Raw genomic sequence first — 16834 nt, 5'->3', positions numbered from 1 at the left:
TCATTCTCGGCTAAAACAATATTAAATCCATAAATAACGCAACATTTACTAAACGAATGAGCCAACTCAGATAAGCTCCCCTTACCTAGAATGAGTTTTCTTCATATCAAACTTTACATGGATTCCCAAGTATAGAAACAACACTCACAGTTTAGATTTCTACACTATTAAGAATTAGAAACTTTAGAGAAGAGAAATACAAGAAATAAAAGCCAGAGTTAAAGATTAAGGTCGAGATCTCACCTAAATCCATACTAAACAACTAATCTCACTTGGATCAGGAAGAAATTCGGTCTTGAGAAGGTTTCTCTAAGGTAAAATGGTGAGAAAACAGAAAGAAAATGAAAGAGGAAAACTATCTGGTAAAAAATGAGTGTTTCTGGGTGCTGAGGCTCTTTAAATACCTCTCCAGGACCGCGCGCTCTTACTTGAGCGAGCTAATCCTTGCTTGAGTGAGATCTTTTCTCCCTTGGGCGAAAAAATCAGACAATGGAACCTCTCAGATTTCTACTATTCTTGCTTGAGCGAGGAACACCTCACTTGACTGAGCTGCATCTCGCCTGAGCGAACAAAATTCTCTCCTGAGCGAGATTGGGTCCAGAGAGCTACCTATTTTTCTTGCAACTCCTCGCTTGAGCGAACACCTCTCGCCTACGCGAGGTCGCCTCTCGCTTGAGCTAGATCCCCTCTCACCTGGGCAAGGGGACAGTTGGGGTAATCTTATCTGCTCTCGCTTGAGCGAGAATGCTCCAAAATGTCTAATCTTGCACAAGTTATTCTTGCTTGAGCGAGACACCTTACACTCAGAACTCTCAATCTCTCTCTTAGATGAGATTATATTGGTTCTCGATTATACCCCATAGCTTATCTCATGTACAATTCGCTTAACAACCAATCTCTAACCCGCTCTGCACATCACGCTCAACAACATCATAACACAACATTTGAGAATAAACTGCTCCTTACCCGACAATCATACAACTTTTACATTCACATTCCAATATATGAATAATTCATACACTTTAACATACACAACATAGTTCAAGTGGAATAATGAATACACATAAATACACTGATCTGACAACCAATAGTGAGCGTTGGTGCACCACAGGCCACACACTCTTCTTCTGACTTGGCTTCTGACTAACATCTTTGCTAAGGGGTCCGTGACCGCACACGTTATATCCCTGAGGCGGGGGCTAACCAACGACCATCCATGGTGTGAAATTGAGTAAGTCTCTAAGATTAAAGGCATCAGGAAACTGTGATCACAATATCACAATGAGGGTGACTAACGTGCAGTGAGCGCACGTGTATGTAACATGATTGAAGGTGAAATGAGTGCACTTGTGTGTGAATTGACGTGCAAATATGTGTTTGCATGGTTAGAAAGAATATATGTTAATGCTGTCAAAGTATAATTTTATCATATTATTGGTTGTTATAAAATGGGTAAGGTGAGTCTCCATGTTTGTGTTTGTGATAGTGTAGAGGACTCATCCTTATATTTATTTTTCAGATGACTAAGACGATTAGCACCAGACTCAGTGAACGAGAAGAATGAAATTGCTATAAGACTTAGAAAATTAATTTTAAAAAATTGTAATGTAATTAAATTAGTTCTATAGCATTTATTTTGGTTCGAAACTTGGAACCCTCCCTTATTTTGAAATTCTTTATTGAAACTATGTATTCAGAACTATTTGAATGAAATTATTATTATTCTCATTTATTGTGAAATTAATTTATTTAAAAAATATTAAAGAATTAAATTAAGGTGTTACATGCGCAATGCGACAGTCAATCTATTCAATTTTATTTTTATTTTTAATTTTAATTTTTCTATTTATTTTGTTTATGTATCAATTTATAATAAAATAACCATAATTATATTATGAGTATTTTATTTTCTATTTATTGAATAAGTATAAAATTGTATTACGAGGAAGGGTTATAATAAGAAGCGTTTAATTTTTCATGCTTTTACTACAATTAAGTGATTTTCTTTGAATAATTTATCTTATAACCACCAATATGTTTTTTTAGGTATTCATGTTAAAATTATATTTATTATCATTTAAAAAAAATGATTACATTAATAAAATAATACATTTTTATTATCTATGTTTTTTAAAATTTAAATGTTTCTGTTTTGCTTTTATTTAAATTAATTATTATTACTTTAATTACTTTTTTTATAAAATGTTATTTTATCATTTAATTATTGTATAATCAATTTTTATTGCTAATTCTTAATTAAAATAATAAATAATTAACATACCATATAAATTTTAATTAAATAACTAAACAAATGTACAAATTAAATTAATAATATAATGAATTATTATTATATATATATATATTATTGTAATTATATTTGATATTATTTTTATAATAAAGTATATAATAATTTTTTTAAAACTATTTTATATTTAAAATGGTATAATTAATGATAATAGTAGTAGTGTACACGATAGAGTGGTCCAACCTTAGAATTTATTGGAGTGAATATAATGTTACGTTGAATTATACCTCTCCAAACCTTGCATATGGAGGGTAAGCTCGCCCGCATTGAGCTGTACTTGGACTTTTGCAGATATAAATTATTGTAAATAGTAACTGAAGTTATGGAGAAATGGTAAGTAGAACCAGGTAACGTTTATCATTAATATTATCATAACAAACAACACAACACATAAACTATGTAATTGTAAGAATACAGAATGCCACAACCGTAACAGGTTACTCTCCAGACCCCACATGCTGCATTTATTTAGTTCTCTAACGTTGTTAACACTTCATATCGCATATTGTTCTACTGTTTGATTTCAAGGGAGAGTGTACCCTGTAAAGAGAAAGCGGAGAGGTTAATTAAGAGCATTAACGATTTGCTGAAAAGAAGAGTGATTGAACGCAAAATCTTAGTTAGCAAAAGTGGGTGCTTACTTCCACATTTCTTTCCTGCGGGTCGGTTCTTGATGTTGCATCTCTTTGGAATAGTGATAGCAGTGGCAGGGTTGATCTTAGCTTGCTTTGCAAGAGGGGACAAAAGAACAGCACAGAGGCATTTTGGAGCTGTCCTGAGCAGAGCACCAACTCTGGCGCAACAAGCTGGTGGAACCTTTGCCTTCACATTACGGACAGCACCCAAGCATGGACTCAAACTAGCCGCTGCAGACCCAATAGGGGTCCTTCCACATTCTCCAGCTCCCTCAGCCTCCAAAATCAACTCCTTTGATGCCAACACAAACACTGCCACTGTCACAAGAAACACTCTCACCTGCAACCCCATCACCCTTCTTTTCAAATCTTCTTCTTACTCTTTTCACTCTCTTGTGCGTCAATTTTCTGTAAGCACCCTGAATTCCATGCACCAGCTACACCTTCTTTATATACACTTCTGAAAAGGAAAAAGGGGCCTCACATTAGCTCTAGTGGGGTGGTTGTAGCCTTGGGATGTTCAACACATAATAATAATGTCCTGCAAGAAAGTTCGTTTATTCAAAATTTATGATGCACAATCACGTATTTGATTTATTTCTTCTCATTTTTTTTATAATAAATAAATAATTTATCAAAATTAATAAAAAGTAATTATATTATAAATTTATAATATATTTTAAAATATTTATAGTGTTAAGTAGTCAAATTAATAATTTGTAAGTTAAATAAATAAATATATTTACGTATATAAATAATAATAATAATAACAATAAATGTCTCATTAACACATATCATAAACTAATTTTTTAAATTTAATAATTAATATATTTAAAAATGAGCCTTTATTTTTTATAATTAAGATAAAAAAAACATTGTTAGTTATTTCTTATAAAAGAGTAGAGCTAATAAGATGGGTATGTCTCACTAAGTTAAACGTAAAGTCTGAACTTTAAATTTTAAATCTGAATTATATCCAAGTTAAACTCCCAAAATGTCTAAAAGAAGAACGAACACCACTTTGTAAGCCAAATTGAATTCAGACTGTTTTAGTCTAACCCATTAAAATTTGTCACTCACAGAACTAATTTCGAACGAGTTGAGTAGCCAACTAGTGAACCCTATAAAAAAGAATGAAATTAATATATTTATATAAAATATTTGTATTATACAATTGTCTTAATATTAAAATTTGATTTCTTAATTTTTAAATTTTAGGATATATTTTCTTTGAACGATAAAAGAATTAATATTATAAATTGAATATAATATTTTATTTTAATTAATTATAATTATGTTATTTAAGTAAACCTTTTAAGAAGTTAAAGACTAATAACAATATGGTGATGATGGTAAATCAATTAATTATAAGGTATATTCAAATCTTATTTTCTTAAAACATATCATATTTATATATCATACTCCATATAATTCGTATCCTTTTCACCTACAACATAGCTCATAATTCACACTGAGCATGCTGTGATATGGGTATTAAAAAATGTAAAATATTATATTTTGTTACATAAGAAAAGTGCTTCTACTTTCTTTTTCTGGTTAGCATGTCCTATACTAATTAGGCACTGAGATTAGAGGTACAGCAATGGTAGGTGGGCTGAAAATTCGGTGTGAACATAAAAAAAGTTGGCTAGACAAAACTTCGACGCACTTAGGCTACCACATAATTTGCTCCACTATGCATGCTTGAAAGATCAAACAAGTACACGTGTTTTTATTTAGCTTGGTCAGAGCTATATATAAATGATTTCTGCTACATAATGGGAAAACGAAATTCAAAAATTTTATTGGTAAAGTCGATTTCTCATGATCAGGGTGACATGATTGCATGTGAATTCGAAGAATACATGATGTGGACAAAATAATAACTACGATAATTTCTAACTTTTCCGAAATGCCAGATTTTGTAACACGTGTCCCTGACAATTCAATGCAATCGAAACATAAGCAAAGTACGTTAATATAAAAGTGGTTCATGCACTACTACAGCGTTCTACACGTATTTTATATAGCTGAGACAATATGCCAGTGCTTATATCTTTTAATCAATTACAGATGTCAAATTATGAGTATTCATGACCCAATCTAGTTCCATGATTCAATCTGATTAGAGTTTTATTTTCTTGGGGCGAATCAGATTGGAAGTTGATTTACCCAATTTAACCTGATCACGTATTTTTTTAAAATAGCTTCAATTATATATATTGGATCATAACAAGTGGAAAACCTCCAAATAACCTCCTTCACTAGGCATAATCCCTTGTGTTGTTAAAATTAGAAAGACAGACAGAAGGAAAATTTAGAACATGTAACTAATAAACATCATGAGAAGTTCATATACTTTATGATCGACTAATTACCCTCTAATCGAGGAAACGAAGACTTCTTGATCAATAAATTTAGAATAAATAAACTAAACACCAACGTTTACATATTTTCACTTCCTCCAAATAAATAAATTTAAGAATAGTTTATAGATGTCATACAAAAGGTGAAAGAGAATTAAGTCACATAATTCTTTTTTTTAGAAAATGACTTGTTTACGAGTCACAAGACAAGAACTAACATATGTGGATAACTACTAGAAAATATTAGGATACGTGTAAAAGATATATTTAGTATGCAAATAATATATTTAGGAAAAGTTTGAGAAAGAAGTCAGGAGATTTCTCTTAGAAGTCAGAGATATGTCTTAAAGTTAGGGATTTACATTAATTTTTTGGGTAACTCATTTTGTAGAAATTAAATTAAATTGAATTTTACTAATTATATGATTTTAGAATATCAATTATAAAATTACCCATCACTTGTTTTAGATATTATGAATTGTACTAGGTGTAATGATAAATCAATTCTAAATAATGAGTAGTTAAGTCTTTTTCTTATGTCATACACTCTCACAATATTAGATTTTTAATGAGACAAATTCAAAGAGCAATGGAATATGTTTATGTGACACTCTCACAATATTATGTTTTTAATGAGACAAATTCAAAGAGCAATAGAATATGTTGATGTGACAGTAGAAAACTTAACCACTATTTATTAATCCTAGGCACCTCTAACACTATTTTTCATGTTAACTTGTATTAACTATCCAAAGTCTATAAGTAATTGATTACATTATTAGTAGATTTAAGTATCCTCAAATGGATTATAATATTAGTCTGTTTTTGACAAAACTAAAAAATTATAATTGATTGTAGCCTATAATAATTATATGAAAAAAATTCTAACATTCTTCCACTTGGACAAAATCAAAACTGTAGTTCAAAATTTTGAAAATTTGAAAAAAATACTATAGAACTAACAACATGTTGTGGTCACAAACATATAATCACAAGATACAACACTTAATTTAGATTTCGTTCAACAAAATCATACAATATTGAATTATAGTGACAACTGCTTCCCTTATTGATGCAACTTCTTTCATGATTACAAATACCATCGACTTTGTCGACTAGTCATCAATGTGAAGTATAATGAAAAAATTACATGCCAATGTGACCGAACAACTATAATATCATATTCTACACCAATCCTTAATTTCTCTCAAATGCTTAAAAGTTAAAGAAATTACATAGTTCATTACAGACCATCATGCCTCAACTTCAAATGGCATCGACCACTGACATATATATATAGTGATCTCAACGACGTTGAGCTCAATAATTCCCATTTAATATAATTTTGTTATTAGAAAGTCTTGAAGTTTTAAGTGTTTAAAACTTTTGGAGTAGTGTCTCAAAAACTATGTTTTGAAATGTTTTAGATTCATTTATCAACATAATCACAACTTGAATATTCTCTTTCATCACTCAAAATAAATAAAAGAATATAATCATTAAATTAGCAATAATATTAATAGTTAATAGATTTGTTTATCAATATAATTACAAGTTGAATATTCTCTTTCATCACTTAGAATAAATGAAAAAAATATAATCCTTAATTTATCAACAATATTAATAGTTAAGGCTAAAATGTCTACATTAAATGAATTCTTTAGTGCCATTAGCTTTGTCACTTAAGTTTTTCACAAGTATATTTTTTATTATATTTTTTACTAAATAGTTGTTTTAACTCATTGTTCGAAGGGCAAGTGTATCCATCGAGAAGTAATAAAGGGTTCTTAAATTAAGTTTCTGAAATATTGTCCCACAAGGATTGATTTCCAATTACTAAAAATTTTCTAATTCAATTGTTTAAGCTTCAAAGATACGAGATTAATTAAAAACAAGAATTTATAAAATTAATTATAAAACTAAGAGCAAGGAATACAATGCACGTCTTGGTTAAACTTATCGGAGAGGAACCTAGGGCATATGGGTTTTCTCATTCAATCCTTTATGTTATTCTTCTGTTTAACTCTAAATCTGATTTCTTTGTGATTACCAATCATTCATACAAATACTATTAATACCCAATGGTCATGCAATATTAATATTATTTTCTCTAAATTAACATCCCAAATGGTCATGCAAAACATCAATTTAAGAAAGTTTAAGGAACCTATGAACTTGTTAATTTAATAACGATTAGAAGAAAAAGATTGGTTTGGTCCACCTAATCTTTTGTCTCGTTTTACCCTATAGATTTATTAATTAACTGAGGTGCGGTTGCCTGACGATATAATTAATTAGGATTAAGAAAGAAGCGCAATAGGATAAAATCTAATCACAAAACGAAAATAAAATTTAGATTCAAACATCAAAATTTCATAAATTCATGAACAATAGTTCCATAGCCCTAGCTATGGACTTAGTTACTCATGCTAAAGAAAAGAACTAAAACAATCATAAACAAAGCCATAATAAACAAAAATAGCAAACTAGAGTGTGAGATGTGTTCCCGGTCTTCAAGTACGATCGCTTGAAGCTCCAAGTCTCCCCAAGCATGTACCAAGGATCCCGTGTAAGAGAGACGAGATGAAAGATGTATCCTAGAGCAAAAGCCAAGATGTAAAAGCCAGTCCCTTTACGATGCCTGAGATCTTCCCTTTTATAGGATTTGAAAACCCTACAAACTCTTCATAAACGGGCTTCCCGCAGATGAGCACGGCCGTGCAAGGCCTTAAGCACGACCGTGCATGGGCTCGAAGCACCCCCATGCTTATTGAATGGGTCTGGGCGTGTTGACTGCTGTGAAGCTCTAATCTTCCATCAATTTGGGCCAAGAATGCACCCAAAATCCACTTGCGGCCTCTTTATACCAAACTGCATAATTAGTATATAAATTAGTGTAAAACTTAAATAAAATAAAGATCAAATATGAATACATGGGCTGTAAAAGAGGGCCTAATTACAGACTTATCAACTCCCCATACTTATCTGTTTGCTTGTCCTCAAGCAAAGTGCTGGTTAAGAGTAACATAATAACTTAAAACATAATACCACATAAGGAACCCGAGATGAGGAGATAAAGAGAGCAACCAGAGTAATATCACTGAGCATAAGCAATCAAAAGGATTCCCAATTAGAATCTTATATTTCCATACTTTTCACTCAAACATCAAATTGAGGTACTCTACTTTCCTCTCTCACTAAGGGACAAAATAAGATATCACTCAGTTCTCCTAAAGAAGAGTGTACTACCATAGGCTTGACTATAAACCGACTCTCCACTAAATAAATTAAATGCAAGTAAAAATCATGAGATCTTTTTCAAGTTATTATGTGGCCAAGGGATTATAATAATTGAGGTGAGATAAATGAAAGAAAGGGAATATACAAAGGGGGTTAATGGATTATAACAATTACAAACATCCCCTAAGTTTACAAATGAAGCTCTTAGAGTAATTTTTATATTTTTGTATGTGAACAATATCTTTACTCTTCTCTCCTTTCAATCATATATAACCCTTTTTCTTTTCTTTTCTTTTCTTTTCTTTTCTTTCTTTTTGCACATAAGAGATATAGAGGAGAATTTATCAAATAATTCAACAACTCAATTGCTCCATTCATAAACTCAAGGTCATCAAAATATTTTTATAAATTTAATGCAAAGGACTAAGAAAATCAATAAAGCTCAAAGTGGGCAACTAGTTGTATCTCAAACATGCTGAAGGCCAAGAATAAAAATTCTATTATGCCTCAATCATATTAAAAAACATGCAATTAAAAAGTGAAGTCTTAAGTCAGTTCCAAGTCAAATTCTAGAGCACAAATCTTAAGGAGATAATTATACAAAACAATGAGGAAAGGGGTACAATAACATGCAATAACAATCATATAATTAGGAACTACTCCCTCATACTTAAAGCGAAACATTGTCCTCAATGTTTGAAAGTAATCAATTAAAAGCATGCAAAGAGGGCAATTGAATAAAAAGGAAAGAGGTGCCTTGATAATTCTTAGCGCGACGACTTCAGGTAAGGGAGCACGGCCACGCTGAAATCTTGAGCATGCCCATGCTTACGATGTAAAGCTTTCTCCTATAACTGTGACTGAATGAACGACTGTGTATGGGATGAGCACGGGCGTGCTTTCAGATCAGAGCTCAAAAGTGTGTGCGGGAACAATCAACTCAGTTCCTGCAATCCTTCAATATGCTTATTCTTTATTCTAAAAATAAAATAACAATAGCAAAATTAAAATAAACAAAAAGAAATAAAATTTAAATAAAATGAAAGACACAAGTTGCCTTCTGGGAGCGCTTGTTTAACGTCATGAGCTTGACGTTCCTATTAAATCAAGGTGGGAAGAAGGCATGAGTCTCAGAGGTGACTCCCTTGATATGTAACTGTCTCCCCAATAGCTTTGCATCTCCAACACCTATTACATTAGAAAAATTATTCATAAGATGGGGATTAGAATAAAGAGAAGAAAATTTAAGCTCTAAATCAGGAAGCTTATTAATGGATGGTTTAAGCTCTTGTCTTTTCTTCTTCTTATATTGTTTCCTCCTTGGCCCTCTTCTTGTTGTTCCATGCTTCATATAAATTGGAGGAGGAGAAGCAACATTGCCCATAAAGTGACAGGACTTTTGGCTAGAAGGGTACTTGAAAGAATTGAAAACTTGAAATACAACTTCCTCATCATCTAGCCTCAGTGTGAGCTTCCCTTATTGAACATCTATAATGGCTCTAGTAGTGGCCAAGAACGGTCTCCCTAGTATGATGGGGACATCATCATCTTCCTCCATGTCAAGTACCACAAAGTTAGCAGGAAATATAAACTCCCCAACTTTTACAAGTACGTTCTCCATTATGCCTTTAGGGTATATGATCGACCTATCTGCCAGCTGAAGTGACATGGAGATCGGCTTAGGTTTATGCATTCCAAGCTTCCTGAAAACAAAATAAGGCATAAGATTAATACTTGCTCCTAAATCACATAAAGCCTTATCAAGATGAGTTTTTCCAATTGTGCAAAGAATAGTAAAACTCCCTGAGTCCTTAAGCTTAGGTGGAAACTTTTTAAGGACTATAGCTGAGCACTCTTGGGTGAGCTTCACAGTTTCATGTGCTCTCAACTTTCTTTATTGGTCAAAATATCCCTTAAAAATTTAGCATATTTGGGCATTTTGGAGATAGCATCAATGAAAGGCATATTGATGTGCACTTTGCCCAATAAGTCTAAGAACTTGTGGAGCTCTTCATCATAAGGAGGGTGACCTTGCAACCGCTGTGGGAAAGGTATCTTAGGCTCATAAGGCCTTGGTTGAACAAGAGGCTCTTTCTTCTTTTCTTTTTTAGGCTCCTCGCTTGAAGCACGGTCTTGCTCATAGTGATGCACAGCCGTGCTTTTATCACTGTCATGGGCGTGCTTGTATAAGCACAGTCGTGCTTTTGTTGTAGCAGGGGCGTGCTTATCAGTAAGCACGAGTGTGCATATATAATCAGTATGGGCGTGCTTCTCTATAAGCATGGGCGTGCATGTGTCTCTGTTATGCAATTCTTGTAGTTCTTCCCACTTCTAAGGGTGATGGCATTGCATTGCTCCCTTGGATTAGGTTCAGGCTGAGATGGCAGTGTTTCGATCACTCTTTGACTCAGGAGGTTCGTAATTTACTCCAATTGTGCACTCATCTTAGAAGAGTTGGCTTGTATTTTAGATTTAACCTCTGCGAACCTCTTATCAGTTCTTTCAATATGTTGGTCCAACTTGGATTCAAGCTCTGTCATCCTCTTATCAGAGTAATGCACATATTGCATCATCTATTCTTAAAAGTTGGACTGAGATCTAGGAGCTTCTTTTCTTTCAGGTATTGCTCCTTGACTTTGCACATGAGGAGGGCGATAAACACTTAAATTTTGACTTCTAAAGCCATTCCCCCAAGAGTTAGGAGGAATACTCCTCCACCCCGAACTGTGATTACCCATGAAGTTTGCCTCTTCTTGCTTAAATTCTGGGCTTATAGGAACTCTTACAGGTTGGTCTTGAGCCTTCATTAAAGATTCTAGTTGCTTTGCAAGGGCTGCCATTTGGTTCATTACTGGGCTGCTGCTCTCTGCTTGGTAGACCAGAGCGGTCTCTTTCCTCTTGATGTCTTAAGAGTCAGCAGTGTGCCACTGAAAGCTAGAAGATGTCATCTCATCTATTAGTTTGTATGCATCATCTGGATCTTTTCTTGTGAGGGACCCTCTTGCTGCGGCATCAATTGTAGCCCTGGTAGTGATTGACAGGCCACTGTAAAAGATTTGTACCTGCCTCTAAGTCAGAAAATCATGATAAGGACATATCCTCAAAAGCTCTCCAAATCGCTCCCTGATATCCATGTCGCACTGGCATCAAAAGTAACTAGATTTCTCATAAAAATGTGTAGTTTAGGGAGTAACCTAGGTCATCTCACAAGGATGCAAATACACATCGGTTCAATATCAATTATGTAGAAAAGAGTTGTATGTTTGGGGGAGTTTTGTGATTAAATGCAGAGAACTAAATTGCAGAATTAAAATATAGAGAATTAAATTGTAGAGAAAGAGTTAAATCGCAGGGAATTAAAATGCAAGTAAATCAAATCGCAATTAAACCAAAACCGAGAATGATCAAATAATTAAAGATTCAGAACACACAAAATACAAACGTAAGTGATTAAACCAAATTAATTTAAATCTCTTCTGCACAACAATCAGTTAATCAATTGCTTGTTATACGATCAAGAACCAGAGGTACAATTCAATCGAATCATCCGTTCTATGCAATCGCAAATATGTAAGGTCAGAAAACAAACTCGGAGCAATCATAAACGTATTAAACATGTGCAATCCAGACTTTGGCAACGTAATTGAGGAAGAAATGGAGAAGAAAACATCTTGAAATTGCAGAATCTTAAGCTCATTTCAATTGTAAATGCAAAGGAACATGAATTCGAAGTGAAAAGATGTAAGAGAAGAAAACGAATGGGTAAAAAAATTGAAAGTATATTGGGAGCGAGAAAGTTCAACAAAACTGGAAAAATGAAAAAAATGAATTAAAGGTGCTTCCAAATCAGCCCCTAGCCTCTATAAATACTAGTCCTAAAAGAATAAAATAAATGGGCCAAGGCTGGGCCAAAAATAAATTCAACAAAAAACGAAAAAAGCAAGACAAAACAAAAATCAATACAAAAAGTTAAACTAAAAGTCTCAACTTCTAAAAATCATAGAAAATAGCTCCAAACTCCAAACAGCACAATCCAAATCTCCAAATTGAAGCTCCGGAAGTAAGGAATTCAATGCAAAAAGAATCAGCCAAAAAGAATATCTACAAAAAAAGTTATGGCTAAATTAGTAACCAAAGGTCAGAATAGAAAACATGAACATAAGTTAAGTATTTACAAGAAATTCCTAATTAAAGTGCAAAATGCAAAAACACACTAAATGGAAGAAATAAGGGAAGGAAAAGACATGTAAAGGATGCACTAAGACTATAAATGTGGAAACAAAACATGAGCCATCAAATACCCCCACACTTAAGCTTTTGCAATCCCCAAAGCAAAAAGAAAAGAAAAGGAATAGAATGAACACAAAGCAAAATTTTTCAATGGATCCCCAAATGTAAGTAATGTGAGCAAGAAAAAATCAGTCCAACAATCAAAATATGGAAGAATCAAAACAATCAAGAATGTGCTCAAAACATTTAAAAGTGAAGAAGAGTTTCAATCTAATCAATTAATGGATCATAATTGGTAAAATTCTCACAAGGATGTGTATCACTCATTCTCTCAAGTGTCTAGGTAAGACATTTCACTCAAAGCACATCATGAAGGTAAGCATTACCATAAGCTTGAAGAGCCTCTAATTTCTATCATTTAAAACACATACACCAAAGATCAATAGGACTTTTATTAAGCTTGTAATGTGGCTAAGGTAAAGGAAAGATAAAAGAAAGTGTACAAAGCTAAAAACCAAAGAGAAAAGAAGAGTAATGAGGAATGGATTAAAAACAAATAAAAGAAAAACAGCAACACACATCACCACTATTTACACAGCAACAAACAAGATCCATAGGTTTTTTTTTCTTTTTTTTTTCCACAGTTACTGTACTACTTTTATACAATCCACTTTCCAATCAACTTACAAAGCATTAAAGTCTTCTCAAAATTTTATAAATAAAGCAATGTATCCAAAACACCCCCACACTTGTTTTTAACCAATTCCCAATACAATTCCAAAGCTCATCTATTCCCAAAGGTTGGGCACATCATAGTTTTTCAAGTTACATGGCTAGGAATGAGCTGCAAAATCATCAAAAAGAAAGGTCAATAAGGCTTAAAAGGGGAAAATAAATGGAATACATGCAAGGTAAGTCAATTTGGCCAAGTGGCTAAAATTAAAAGAAGGCCTAAATCATATCAAAAGTGCATGTGAACAAATAACATCAAAAAGAGTTAAATCAAGTTCTAGAATGCTTACAAACATGAGTGAAACACACAAGAAAGAAGATAAGCACAAATCTTACTAAGGCATACATTCTACCAATCAATGATCCACAACCTAATCATCATGAAACTAGTTAAACTCAAAATGCAAAAAACACATCTATCAAGTTATGAAACTTCCAACTAACAATGGCAAATGAAAAGTTGCTCACATAAATGAAATCTAAAAGCAAGAGAATCCAATGAAAATTATGCTAAGGAATACTCCCTCCCCTCACACTTAAACCAAACATTGTCTGCAATGTGGGAAAAAGAAATAGAAAATGCAAAACATGCAAACAGTCCAAGAATAAAGTGCAAAATATACATGAAAAAGTAATGGAAAGTAGAAGGAAAAGAAACAAAGGTCAAATAAAACAATGATCACTTTTTCCAGCAATAGTAATCACGCAAAGGCTAATTCTTCATTTCCACTTGCGCGTGTTCACTTTTGCTGGTGATAGTAGCCACGCGCACTTCAAAGTGTTCACTTTTGTTGAAAATAGTAGCCACGCAAAAGCTTCCTTTGCTAATGTCATGCGCGTGTTCACTTCTGCTGGAAATAGTGAACACGCAGAAGCTGCTTTCTTGCGCGTGTTCACTTTTGCTGATAATAGTGAACACGCGCAGCTACTCTTCTTGGAGGACTCTCTGGAACGCTCACTTTTTTCCAAAAAAAGTGATTACGCAGAAGCTCTTCTCATTGCAACCTCTCTGGAACGATCACTTTTGCCAGCAAAAGTGATTACGCATAAGCTCTTCTCTATTTTATGGTTCTGGAGTGATCACTTTCACCAGCGAAAGTGATCACTCAGAGGCTGTTCTTCAATTATCAACTTCTTTCCTCCAAATTTTGCTACTTTTCTTCTATTTTTCCTTTGACCATCCAATCCTTATGAACTTAGCTCAGAATTCCCTACAAAAGCATACTTCAAATGTCACTTTTTACATAGAAAATCAATGAATTTTAAAATAACTATGTTTAAAAGTGACATGCAACATTTTATTATTTTTTTAAGGATTTTCTACTATTTCTAGCATGTTTTCTTTATTAATTGCACTAAAAACTATTGTAAAATACTAGTAAAATATGGATTCATCACTACCCCAAACTTGAATTTTTGCTTGTCCTCAAGCAAATTAAAACATATCAAGGGTGTAAATTCTTATTAATTGGAATCCAAAAACTTTTTACATTTTTCAGAAAAATTCAGATTAAAAATCCATTTTACTTCAATGCATTCTAATTGTTTTCTCACTAAGTCATTCACCAATTCTTCATCATGATAGTCACACTTGACTTATCTGTTTGCTACACAATCTCATTCATTTCAGTCAAGCAAATCATTAAAGCTACATGCAAACAGAGTTGAGAAACATTATCACAGCTCTCAGAAAGTGTTTCTCTAACTCAATTAGTGTTTAAGCTTGTGTTTGCTCTCAGCATCACCAAATTCATCAAACTCTGCCATAAGCTTGCCTATATTCTCAACCTCCTTTGCAAATTTACAATTAATCACATATCAAGAGGACTTTTTAGGTGATATTAAGGCTCAAGGACAGGTATGATTTCAATGAATTCAGGATATAAATGCAGCTAATTTCAAACAAAAAAAGATGCAAATTGAGTAGATAAGCTTTTAAACTTAGTAAGGGTTGCATCAACTGTTTCTATTTTTAATCAACTTTCAATCACAGTTTAAATTTTTGCAGAATTATTTACCAATTTCCTTTTCCTTTTTGATTTGCTGATTTCTTTTTATTTCTTTTTCATTTTTCTATTTTTACTTGCAACTTTTTACTTCTTTTTCATATTTTCTCTGCATGACTTTTTCTAACTTTCTTAATTCATTTCAATCCTATTCTCAATCCTTTCTACCCCAAACTTAGAACATTGCTTGTCCTCAAGTAATGCACTAGAAACATGATGTTACCCTAAACTTAGTTTTAAAACTTATTTTTGATTCAACTCAATTTGCCTCTTTTCTATTTGAATAGGTAAAATGGTTTTTCTAGAAAAGCTTGTATTGAGGTTAATCAAAGAAAGGCTATCAGCTCAAAGGGGCTAAATAGGACATTCAAGAATGAAAGGTAGTCTATTTGGCTCACTAGGTAAATCTGAATAATGGCCTCCATCCTTTATGTGATTAGTGCAAAACAGCATATTCAGTTAAGAAACAAAGCAAGTTCTAGAGAGTAAATCAGAATTTGAGATCAGTCACACATCAATGAATGAAAAGGTTCAAGTCTCACCAAGGAAGTAAATGGATAATATTCATCAATTCAGTTCACTATTTACTTCAAGAATTTGCATGAATAAAATGGCAAGACTGCTTTATTTTTTAAAAAAATACAAGTATGACAATCATGTTAAGAATGGGAAAAACAACTTATGTAATTCAACAATCAGAATTTCAATCAGGTGAAAATCAGGTTTATTTATCAAGAAAACAAAATCTAATGCAGTTTAATCTTTTTCTAACTTGTGAATATTTTATGCAAAATGTAAGCTGTACACATGAAAATAGAGGTACAGAATTAAACCCCCCTTTCATGGTAGTTGTGCATATTTCAATCATTCCATGCGCTCCTTGTTCAGAGTTTGAGAGCATGGTCTGCACAAAAACATCACAAGTTGTTCATCAATTATCAGATAAAAAAAAATTCAATAAAATTCAAAGCTAGTAGATATTTAAAACAGAATTGTTCATAACCAAAATAAAACTTAAAATGTAATTACAGTACTCAAAAGTCTGAAATTCTAATTACAATCTTTTGACAAAAATTAAACTAATGACAGAAATTTAAATTCCTAATCTACTCTTCATCTTCATCCTCATCCTCATCTTCCAAATCATCCTCTTCATCATCATCTTCTTCCTCTTCTGCAGCAGCTGCTGGTGGAGGGAAATGAGTTCTGTAGATGGGGAGGTCTTTGAAGACAGTTGACCTCAGGCATTGGACATTCTCTGCTTGATCTGGAGTGTAGTATAAGTCTTCTTTGGTCATGCCCATCTTTTGACCAATGTTC

General features: G+C 32.8%; 1 protein-coding gene across 1 annotated transcript; it reads right to left on the bottom strand.

Annotated features, from left to right (window-relative positions):
* Positions 1-2821: 2821 nt before the first annotated feature.
* On the bottom strand, positions 2822-3341 carry LOC113859231 (non-specific lipid-transfer protein 3). Its single transcript, XM_027492044.1, has 2 exons — positions 2947-3341; positions 2822-2845 (listed from the first exon to the last, which is right to left on the bottom strand). Exons 1-2 carry the CDS (start codon positions 3290-3292, stop codon positions 2829-2831), a joined length of 363 nt encoding a protein of 120 aa, XP_027347845.1. The 5' UTR covers positions 3293-3341; the 3' UTR covers positions 2822-2828.
* Positions 3342-16834: the final 13493 nt, after the last annotated feature.

This window comes from Abrus precatorius, unplaced genomic scaffold (genome assembly GCF_003935025.1).
Source record: "Abrus precatorius isolate BTA unplaced genomic scaffold, Abrus_2018 Scaffold2, whole genome shotgun sequence".
Lineage (NCBI taxonomy): Eukaryota > Viridiplantae > Streptophyta > Magnoliopsida > Fabales > Fabaceae > Abrus > Abrus precatorius.
The sequence above is the reverse complement of the archived record's forward strand: the minus strand, read 5'-3'. Positions and strand labels throughout refer to the sequence as shown.

Excerpts from the sequence above, each read along its gene's own strand:
- LOC113859231 (XM_027492044.1), bottom strand. The coding sequence starts at position 3,292 with ATGGGGTTGCAGGTGAGAGTGTTTCTTGTGACAGTGGCAGTGTTTGTG.